General features: G+C 39.8%; 1 protein-coding gene across 2 annotated transcripts in view; it reads right to left on the reverse strand.

Moving 5' to 3' along the window:
• Nucleotides 1-12,104, reverse strand: part of adgrd1 (adhesion G protein-coupled receptor D1) — a 98,078-nt gene that overhangs the window by 44,158 nt on the left and 41,816 nt on the right. For both annotated transcript variants that reach the window (XM_037536083.1, XM_037536082.1), the window contains exon 13: nt 11,893-12,034. In XM_037536083.1, coding sequence (XP_037391980.1) covers nt 11,893-12,034 — 142 coding nt within the window. The remainder of the gene's footprint in view (nt 1-11,892; nt 12,035-12,104) is intronic.

Consider the following 12,104-nt stretch of genomic DNA (forward strand, 5'->3'; position numbering starts at 1 on the left):
ATGGGCGACAGAGCAGTTAACAACTGTTTAAGGACATCACGGAAGACAGACTCTATCAAAGAGAGAGAGAGAGAGAGAGAGAGAGAGAGAGAGAGAGAGAGAGAGAGAGAGAGAGAGAAAGAGAGAGAGAGAGAGAGAGAGAGAGAGAGAGAGAAAGAGAGAGAGAGAGAGAGAGAAAGAGAGAGAGAGAGAAAGAGAGAGAGAGAGAGAGAGAGAGAGAGAGAGAGAGAAAGAGTACTTCGCCTGTTCATGGTTCCAAACAGAACTATTTTCATTAACAAAGAAAACTTGAACTTTTTAATAGTGTAGAGAAGGAGAAACACAGAAAGGTACAGATATAGATAAACATAGAAAGAGGAAGAGGAGAAAGAAACAGAGAGGCAGAAAGGCGGCATATCAATAGAGAGAGTGGGAGAAAGAATGACAATTAGAGAAGGAGAGGGCAGAAAGATGGAGAAAAGAGACAGAGGGAGAAAAAAGGGTCAGAAAGACAGAGAAAGTGGGGAGGGAGAAAAAGAGACAAAGGACGAAGGCAGAGACAGAGAGAAAGATAGAGAACAAGGCCACACAACCCGAAGTTTCAGGCTTTGGCCAAACCTCCATCTGCTATTGATCACCAAAACCTCCACCAACAGTGAGACGCACAAAAACACAGAAAGAAAAGCCTTAAACTGAGAGAGCGAAGGGGAGAGAGAGAGAGAGAGAGAGAGAGAGAGGTTTGTTCCCACAGGCTCTGGGTGTGTTCTGGCAGTTATAAAAAGCTTTTGGCAAAGCACACTACTCATTATTGTGGTTTTAAATAAGAAAAAGAGGAAAAAGATAACAGTGCTCAGCCGCAGGAAAAAGACCCGCTATCACAATCAAAGGCTGACTTTATGACGTCCCTGCTTGGTTTACTCGTTCTTAATGTGCTTTAACTAATCTGTGAGTATATCTGACCCTGATTGGAAACCCTGCCAGGAACAAAGCACACACACACACACACACACACTCACACACACACACACACACACACACACACACACACACACACACACACACACACACACAGACAGATTAATCAATATGTCTACCTCTATACAAGACATTACTGATGTTATTACAAAAGCTAAAATGATCTTATCCACAACCAAAGCTGTCATCACCTGCTGGTAGCGCACGCCAGTGACAAACAAGTACAGATAATCTATACAAAGGAAATTTACGTTTTAAGTGAATCATGCTTAATTAATTTTTTTTCTCAGACATATGGGTAATGTAAATAATGTAATGCTTATGAAGTCAATAATTGCAATGAGATTACAATAATGTAAAGTGTAATGGATCACACTACTTCATTACAGTAAGAAGTTAGCACATAATCCCAAATATTTTTTTACTTAGTAGGGGAAAATTGTGGGAAATGACATCTCTGTCCATTTTTGTAAAGTTAAATCATATCCATACACACTAGAATGGACTAGAATGGCAGGCACATTTTTTTTTGTCGTACAAAAAAATCTTCACTGTCACATTCACAACACTCACACAACACTCACACACACACACAACACACAACCCCTTGCAACGACCACCTAACCCCCAATCTTATGTTGTTTATTATTTTTGATTATTATCTTGATTATACTTGTTAAAAAATTTCCAAAAGTTTTTTTTCTATTTCTTTTTTCTAACTATAATAAAAATAAAGAATAAAGTTGAGTCTCTTGTCTACCAAATACATATAATTTTACAAGTGGGTCCGATTATGATTTCCTTGTAAGTATATATGGGATATACCTGCTTATCAAGTACACTAAACATCTGAAATAGATTAATACAAAATAAACACTCCAACTCCTACATGTATCTACTATTTATTTTAATTGATTTATTTAATATAGCAACTGATCTGTAATTTAATTAAACTTTAAATGAATATACAACTTTATTATACTTTATAAGGATCAGAAAAGTCATGGATAATAAAATAAATATGAAAATTAACAAAAGAAACTCAATACGCTTATAAAACTATATAATCCTTCATAAATGCACTTTACTAAGCTAAACTAATAATACACACACACACACACACACACACACACACACTCCTCTATGGTTGCATGTTGTGTCTGATCTGCTGCTACTTTATTAGGTCATAAAGGCAGTACAAGCTTGTCAGAAATCTTTTTTTAATCCTTCTTGATTTGACACTAACCAACAGAGGCATTCCTTATGCAATCATTCTTTCCATTCCTTCATCTCATGCCATTAATGTGATGTCTTTCTAGTAATGGAATACCAGAGAAAGGAGGAGAGGAGAAGAGAGAAAAACAAAGGAGAAAAGAATACATTTGATGTGAGGAAAGAAGAGAAGAATGAGGAGAGGAGAGAAGAGGAGAGAAAAATATAGAAGAAAGATGAATATAGGAGAGCAGAATATAGGAGAGGACAGGTGAAAAGAGGAAAAAGAGGGGAGATAATAGAAGAGGAGAGATGAATATAGGAGAGGAGAGTAGAGAAGAATATGGGCAAGGAGGAGAAGAGAGAAGAGGGAAGAAGAACATAGGCAAGGAGAGGAGAGAGGAGAAAGAGAAGAGTATAGGTGAGGAGTTAATTAGGGAAGAGAGGGGAGGAGAGAAAAGGAAAGGAAAAGAATATATTTGAGGAGAGGAAAGAAGAGAAGAATGTAATAGAGGAGAGGAGAGAGGAGAGGAGAGGGGAGAAGAATATAGGAGAGGAGAGATGAATAAAGGAGAGGAGAGTAAAGAAGAACAAAGTCAAGGAGAGGAGAGAGGAGAAAGAGAAGAGTATAGGTGAGGAGTAAAGAGGGGAAGAGAGGGGAGGAGAGAAAAGGAAAGGAGAAAAGAATATACTTGAGGAAAGAAGAGAAGAATATAATAGAGGAGAGAGGAGAGGAGAGGGGAGATGAATATAGTAGAGGAGAATATAGTAGAAGACAGGTGAAAAGACGAAAAAGAGGGGAGACAATAGGATAAGAGAGGTGAATATAGGAGAGGAGAGTAGAGGAGAGGGAAGAAGAACATAGGCGAGGAGAGGAGAGAGGAGAAAGAGAAGAATATATGCAAGGAGAGGAGAAAATAGGTGAGAAGAGGAGAGGAAAAGAGAAGAAAGAGGAAAAACTTGAGGATAGACGAAGAAAGAAGGAGAAGAAAAGGGGCAGACAAAGATAAACAGAAGATAAAGAGAAGAGAAGAGAAGAGAAGAGAAGAGAAGAGAAGAGAAGAGAAGAGAATTAAGGGTGTCAGTAGATTTTCAGTTTCTCTCCTTCTGGCTACATCTCTGTCTCTCAGTCCAAAAGTAATAAATCAACTTTGGTGCCAGGGCCAGTCATCACACACACACACACGCACGCACGCACGCACGCACGCACGCACGCACGCACGCACGCACGCACACACACACACAGAGCAGCCATGGTACATCACAGGGAATGTGGTGTGAGGACCAGCCACAAAGCACTGATAACACAGTAGTTTACACACACACACACACACACACACACACACACACACACACACACACACGCATGCCAACAAATTCAGCATATCAAACAAATCTACTAAAAGCTGGTAATTCATTCGCAGTTGTGTGTGCATGTGAGGACCGCAATCTCTCATTTTCCATCTCTCATTTCACTGTTCGAAGGGGTACCCTGGAGCACCCTCTACACACTCACTGCAATGCTGACTTAGCAGAAGTATGCCTGAAACTCCTCTAAATACAAGTGAGGACCAATCAAAGTGTAAGATTTTGTGTACAGCTGTCTGACCAACATGGAAGAGAGGAACTATTCAGACATGAGTTAAAAATGTACTGTATTTTTTAATGTATGCGTAATTAATACATGTGTTTCTTAATTTACCTGGTCACTGTGATGCATTATGCTTTAAATTTGATTTGAACCCATGCACACAAGCAAATCAGCTCATTTAAAAAGATCCTCAAGCTGTTAGAAAGATTTCCCTTGATTCCTCTCAGTGGTTCATTCTTATCCTTCTAGGACATTTTTCCTTTTGAGTCTTGGTTCTTCTCACTAGTTCTGCTTCATGCTCTTGTGGGTTTTTGCTTTTGAGTTTTGGTTCCCCTCAGTGGTTCTTTCTCATGCTCGTAAGGAGTTTTTCCTTATGAGTCTTTGTTCCTCTCAGTGTTTCATCCTCAAGCTCTTAGGGTTTTTTTTTCTGTCACCAGCTCCCTCACTGATGCTCACTAGGGGGCCAGACCTGCATTGCTGGAAAATGGCTTTGGAACAGCGGCTCTTGGAAAAAAGTGCTCTACAGCTAAAACCGAATTTAAACAAAAACACACAAGATGGGTCAGCCTTCCTCCTTCAAGCATTGTGCATGCAACTGAAAGTTCCTGCCTAAAAGAAATGATCACCATGTTTCCTCACTGCTTTGTTGTAAGTGTATTGTACACAGAGACAGAATATGTGTGACTTTACATGAAACCCCTGAATCAAAGTGTACACAACACATTAGATCAGCAGTTACACCCAAGAACATATCCAGCGCTAAAACCATGCACAGTGATGCTGTTGCCACATGGCCGTTTCAAATCAAACATGGCCTTACAAATATCTGCCATCATAGCAATTAATGTACAATACACTCCTTCTAAGAGGTAAGATACAGACTTTTTGCTGATTTTCAACTGTTTTACCCGCTAGAACGACTGGGTTTATCACCTTTGTATCTGTCATCTGTCAACCACTGGGCTCATCATCTACACGCAAGCTTAAGTGATGCACCAGTTCACAATGATGTTTTTCATATTTCAAAGAAAATCTAATTCAACTGAACACTTTAACGATCTTTCTGCCTTGACAGTGACCCATATCTGTCATCATGTGCCCTGAAAGACCTACATGCACAGGTTTTTATCAAGCTAAAGCCACTGCTGACAGCTGCCTGCATTGGATGATGACCACAGCAATATACACATCTGTGTCTCACAGGCGATTTTTATCCAGATCTATGCCACGCCAACTGTGTACTGTGAACTCAGCCTGAAAACAGTGCAGCGCTCTTTTCCCTCTCTGCGATGCTCTAATCAGGGCCTGAGCGGAGGAGTGTAGAGGCCAGTGCTGTTTTCAGAGGTCAGACATGTGATTAGGGCAGAAAAATATACAGAACATGACCGACAATACCTGGAAAACGGCTCTCTCTCACTCTCTCCCTGTTATTCTGTTTCTCTCTCACTCACAGAAATGTCTTGCCTTCTTTCCTTGTCTCGTTCTTTCCTGCTCTTTCTCCTTCTGTCTCTTTTCTTCTGCCTCTTGTTCCCTCTTTCCTTTTCTTTGTCTTTCTCTCCTTTTCTCTATTCTTATTTCTGTTTCCCTCTTAATTCTTCTTTCTCTTCCTCCCTTGTATGCTCTTTCTCCTACTATCTCTCTCTCTATGTCTCTTTCTCTCTCTGGCCTTTGGCCTTGTCTATGCTTGGAATTAACATCTAATAACCGTGGTCTGATTGTGGTGATGGGATCTTCATCTGACCAAGACAGAGCCCCCTTTCCAAATATATCTTCTGGGTCTAGATATTGATTGGATCTCATTTAACATGTAGTTTATTTATTTATTTCATTTTTACCCAATTTTCTCCCAATTTAGTCGTTTCCAAGTTGCTAGTTAGGACTCCCTCAATCACATGATGCTATCAACACTAGGAGGATGAAGGCTAACACAGGCTTCCTCTGAGACCTAAGAAATCAGCTACCGCTTCTTTTCGAACTGCAGCGTCATTGGATAGCCAAATGCACTCAGGGAAAAGCGCCAACCGCCAGATCTGTTACGCCAGCTAAGAGATACCTGCGCTGACTAGCATCTTGTATAAGTGATGGGCGAGAAGGGGGGCCATCCTACCCACCCAGAGAGAGTGAGTCCAATCGTGCTCTCTAGGACTCCTGGCAACAGACAGCTGTAGCATCACCAGGGATCGAACTGATGATAAGGCCAACGCTTAGATAGTTGCGCCACTCGGTATCTTCATTTAACTTTTTAAACCAGGTTGGTGGAGCCTATGCAGGCCACGCTGTGTTTAATGCTTTATTAAATGCAGAGCGCCGCAGGCTTTCAAAGCTACACAGAACAGAAAGACTGCGGACACATTCTGATCACAAACACAGCTGCACTTGTCTTTTAAATGTGTGAGTGGACAGCATCCAGATACGGGACACACTTTAAAGTCAAGTTTAAACAGGGACCTTTCTGTCTCTCTGTCTTTCTCTCTCTCTCTGTCTTTCTTTGTTCCTCTCCTTCAGTTCTTCTCTTATGCTTTTTCTACATCTGTTTTTGCCTTTTTCATCCTCTTCTGCCTTCTCTCTCTCTCTCTCTCTCTCTCTATATCTATGTCGCTTTATCTAGGTACGCTCTCTTTCTGGCCTTCAGTGTATTATGCTTTTGAAACCCATGAACACAGGAGAGCTTTAAGATCTCAAATCAGATTGAAGCCGCCACTGGATGGATCTCTTAACACGGTGTGTGAAATACCCACCAGTAACTGGGGGGGTTCCTGTGTTGGTTGTCTGACAAATAATTTGCTGTAGCAGTCCTGATGCTATCTTCACCAGCAGCAAAAATATTTCTTTAACAATTTTTTGCTTACAACATGATCATCGTTTTGTTAAAAATGGAAATAGTAAATGCTAGATCAATTCAAAATGCAGCCTGGGCAGCTTCAAACATGAAAACAGGCCCTTCCTCTTTCGTTACTGTTGTTACATCTTACAGGTTTTTGAGCCTGACATGGAGTTTTCAATGGCAAGAGCTGAATAATATACAGTTAAAGACTTAATACATTTTTTGAGTAATGCCACAACTGTGCTGTGTTGTGTGACTACAACTGGCTGCAAAAGTTCCTTCGGGATCAATAAAGTTTCTGTTTATCTGTCTGCCTGTTTGTCTAAATATTCAGAAAGGAATAGGAGTAAAAATGCTAAAAGCTAATATTCACTGTTATACCTCACAGCACTAAAAGAATAAAGGCAGATGCCAAAGCTAGCAAATCGAAGTCAGAAGGTGAAAAGCCTTATCAAGCAGCAATCCATATGGATGACATGAACATAAGTAAAAAATAAGGGCATGTAACTAAAGGGCAAGTAAAAAACTGATTATACCCATTTTAGGATAATCTTTAGTGTGCATGCACCATTCGGTCTTGATAAATATTTCAAGCGTTAGATAAGCTACACAGCAAATCACTGTTCTACATTTAACTCCAAAGCTCATTTCACAACACTGAGCTACTGAGCTAACAATAAAACAGTTAGCCATCCTTGTTAACTAGCAAGCTTGCACATACACACACCTCGTATTTTTGAGTGTCCCAAAGGCCCATTCACAGCGAAATTACATTAATTTCAAAGTAATTGATGCAAAAAAACAGTAAACTTTGGTTAACTCTGACACATGATTTTTTTTTTGTCGCCTTCTAATAGCACCGCTACTTTGGTTGTGTTGAGTTCTAAAGGAGTGGTGATTTGTGGAGCAGCACTATCTAATCACAACATCAGTTTAATCCCCAGGGGCTATAAATAAACACCTAAAACAGAGACTGCATGATAGCCAGTCAGGAAACTTACTATTAAACCAAATTTAGTTGAGTCCCAAAACTAACGTAGCAGGTAAGTAAAGGATTGCGTTTTGTTTTTAAGTTAGCCAGACACCAAACATGTCTTGGCAGATCTACTACACTTGGTGTCAGGGGGAAAACTGTGTAAATTAGATTTTCTGATGAACCATTTCTTTAAATAAGAAATCCTAATGATTCAAAGCTGACAACAGTCTCTCTCAATCCAACATCAAAGTGTTGTGAAACTGTTTTGGCTTGCATCTTTTAGTTTTTATTGGATATGTTATTGGGCTGGCTCCCTGCCTCATGCTGAAGACTACATTCCACACACACACACACACACACACACACACACACACACACACACACACACACACACACAATCAAAGTGGTATCTGTTCAAACAAACAATGCAATCATATCATTGGCACAGTGCCATGTAACTTTCAAGCCGGCAGGCGAAACAAAAGAAGGTCTCTGGTTACGTGCATTGTGGCATAGCTCTGTTTGAAAGCCATAGATGCTGAGAGCACAATGAAGCAAAAGGACTAGAGAGACCTTAAAGCAACAATCTGTGATAAACCAGATTTCCTCCCCCAAAGTCAATCAGCCAAGTCACGTTTAGTTTCTGATGTTCACTTTCACTTAGTTTTGAACTGAGGCTACAAGGCTAATGTAGCTTCATGCAAACTGCATACCCAACCCTCCTACTATATTTGGGGTCAATTTGATCCCATTCAAGCTTAAACTCTCAAATGATGACGGACATAATTTTTTTTTTTTTTTTTTTTTGCAAAAACACAAAGTATCTGACACATAAACCTGTTTAACAATTTCAATTATAATTATATTGTAAGGATTTAAATTGCTGGGGTCAAACTGACCCTAAGCATAAAAGATGTTAGTAAATTTGAAGACAACAGAAGGACTAAATCATCACATACCTACCACTAACTACATCGAGCTGTACATTTTATCACACTGTTATTTACAAAAATAGACAAAAGTGCATTACATAGCTACAAATAGCAGTAGAGTCTTAAAAAAGATGTTTGTTCAAGGGTTCTTCAGTAAAGGCAGTGGTTATATAGAGAAATACGAACACTCAAAGAATCATTTGCATGCTTAAAGGATTCTTTTAATGGTGAAATGGTTCTTCAGATTGATGGAGAATGTGCTGTATATGTGTTTTTGAAAAGGGTTCGTTTATTGCTACAAGCTCGACATCGTAACAGTAAAAGAACCCTCTTTGGTGCCGTATAGAACCTTATACACCACATTCTCCATTCTGAAGATACGTTTCATCATGCAAAGAACCTATTGAGTAGGCAAATGGTTCTTTTTGTGTTCATGATTTTATATAGAACCACTGTCGTTACTAAAAATACCCTTGGAGAAGCATTTTTAAGAAAGTAGCAGACATCTTAAAGCCTGGATTTTGTCTGTTTTATAGATAATACTAGAGATGTATTGATGGGGAAACTCATAAATGCATGTGATTATTAGCTCTTTAAGTCTTTAATTACTTGATTAATTTTTTACAGTTTACTTATTGTATATTTACTTAACTCACCTTGCAGAACAATTTTTTTCTGCTTGTCATGCATCATGCCATAAGAAGCATGCACAAAATATTATTGCAATGGTTTTCATGTGTGAAAACAGCGATGCAGAAATTTGAAACTAAATGTGTGCAGAGAATTGAAAGATAAAATGAGAATGTGCTACATATTAAAGGAACATTTTCTCTTGATTCCAAAAAGGAATCAGCAGGTCCTACTACTCTATGGAGGACTCACAGTCTACCTTATAACCTTGCAACTCCCTGTGTCATTGGAGCCATTGTCGGGGGCACTTGTAGTGGACAATGAATTTTATGTAATGGCCTGATTGCCCCCAGATTGCCCCAACAAACCAACAGGCCTGTACACAAATGGTTTCTGGTTTCTGTGTTATTGTTGTGGAACAGATCCTATTCCCTGACTTGGACAGCTGGACTGTTTTTGGTGCTTGTTGATGGAAGGAGAGTAAAGTTAAGTGAGTGCTGATGGTAGAAAGGCCTTACGTAATGTTTTAGCACACCCAAACATGTCAGATGTTGGTTAAATGATGAATTGAAAGTGTAACTTGGTGTGTTATTTACAGTAAGCAAATGCCCATGGTGAACGCCCATCTCTCTCCCTCTCTCTTGTTCTACATATTTCATTAGTTAGCCTGCTTTGCTGCCTTCCAGGTCAATTTTTAGATTTTAAGATGCATTTCCCATGGAAAACCAGCAAATTGACTTACCCTTCAAGTCAAATCTGTGCCACGATCCGCACAATGAAATATGCTCCTTGTTAAAAAACTGTTCCCTTCTAGAGGACCCCAAAGCCAGCAGTTCCAGTATCCATAATTGCTTTTCTTTTGGCAAACCACATGTTTTGTTTCAGCGTTTTAAAAAAAGGGCATGTACTGAGGATGATGTAAACTGAAATAGATGGCCATGGTTAGTGCAGACATGAGCGCACCCGTGTGAACCCATGTACTCGGGCAGCGAGTTGCTTTTGACTCAGTACGACACAGTGGCACAGAAAAACAACTGAGGCAAGAAAGAGTTCTGAGAGATGAAATGTAAAATCAGGAAATGTACACAAGTTACGTTGGACAAGTTGCTTTCTGCACACAAATAGCTGGAAAAAATCTCTGTGGGTATTATGTGTGTTCTGATGTGATGGGGCTCAAAAATGGTGCCTTGAATTGGCATTCAAATGTGCCAATAAAAAATATTTCCTCAGAAATATTACAGAAATTCAAAGCACCACTTTTCTCAGTGAAGGAATCAGTTAAGGTTTGTTTTAAATGGGCGAGTCAGCAAATGATGCTGCACAAAGACTTCTCAACATTCACACTAGACCGTTCAAACCTTTTTTAACTAGCTTAAAACCAAGCATAATGGCAGAGTGAGCTTATGTTACAGCAGGGTTGCCAGGTGTGCAGTTTTGGCATGAACAGCCTGAGTGTGTCCAGCGTTCAGGTTAAAATGCCCACTCGAAATGCATTCCATCAATGAAACTGAACAAATCGCTGTTCTAGTCCTGCCTTGCAGAGCAGGGATTTTCAGATTGGGGTGGGTGCGTTCTATGGCTGCATCTCAAACCACATGTACTATAATCAATAGGACGTCAAATTACTACACCACCAATGTTGCCATTGCTATTTTGAACATACTGTGTTATACTGTAGCATTTGGACTGAGACCCAGCCTGTGTGTAGGCACGCTGGCAAAGTTAGACTGTAGGGTTTGCTGACTAAACAATATTACATTTTTTCACAGTTTTATTTATGTTACACAATGGCAGAACAAATAGCAGCCTGGATAGTCTATTTCTCTGGCACTTAACGAGTCTAACCTAGAATGTTCATGTATTATTTGTGTGTTTCTTCACGCTTGCAGAAAAATATAAAATCAAAACACATCTTACATATCACAGCTGTCGGAAGAAAACTTTGTATCTACATTTTTGTAGGTTTTTTAAGTTTTTGACATAAACTAAAAATGTATGTTGTTCTTTACATTGTCTGTAAATTTCATGATGAATGGACCAAAACAAACGGCCCAAAATGACTTGTAAAAGAGTTTGGTTCCATTGACTTACGTTAAAAGTATGTTTTTTCCTTGTCCTGTAAAGTTACCATTTTGGAAATACGAGGTTTTTCTCCGACAACAGCAGCAAATGGCAGCTCCATTTGAAAGTCACATCTTGTCTACATTGTATGCCTCCAGTAAAACGTATTGGAGCACACCTCAGTGTTAAAGCACACATTCGTAATAATGTACCTACTACGAAAAAGATGAAAGAGGCACCATTGTAGACTGTGTTGGTCTGTGAGGCCATTAAATACCTTCACTTATATTATCAATGAGAGAAACTGACATTGTGTCTCACGTGAACTGTTCAATAGTAGATTTACTATCTTCTTCTCCTTTGCTGCATCAGTTATTGCATGCTATTGTCCAGTAGAGCATTTTGCTTTTTTGTTAACAACATATGAAGCATCACTTCAGAAACAAACCCTTTATACAGTGCAGGGCACCCATGAGTACCCCTGTTATTGATTGAGTATAAGTGTGGGAAAAACGATCCTAAATCCGGTTTAATAGGCATATGACTCATATTGTTCCACTCTGACACGGTGCTAGGGTATGGTATGGCATACACAAACAGCACCCTCTCTACAATGACTGCCACGGAATAAACTGTCACAGCCAGGCCAACTGGCCTCCGGTCAACACGTGTTATTTGTTACTGAGCAACTGAAAAAGGACTACTCTCCTACCAGCTGATGTGTGAGCACAATTCTGATGAGTGGCTCTGCGGACAGGTTGACTGACAGGGCTGGCAAGGGCTCCACCTTCAGAGAGATCAGGTAACTGGCCACCTGGATCTTACAGTCCTTAAAGTCCACTGCCTCATTGATCCTAGAGAGTGAAGATCAGTAGTCAGTTCAGTAACACAGCAAAGACCTGCTACTCATTAGTAGTGAGTGGG

The sequence above is a fragment of the Pygocentrus nattereri genome, chromosome 29, assembly GCF_015220715.1.
Source record: "Pygocentrus nattereri isolate fPygNat1 chromosome 29, fPygNat1.pri, whole genome shotgun sequence".
Taxonomy (NCBI): Eukaryota; Metazoa; Chordata; class Actinopteri; order Characiformes; family Serrasalmidae; genus Pygocentrus; species Pygocentrus nattereri.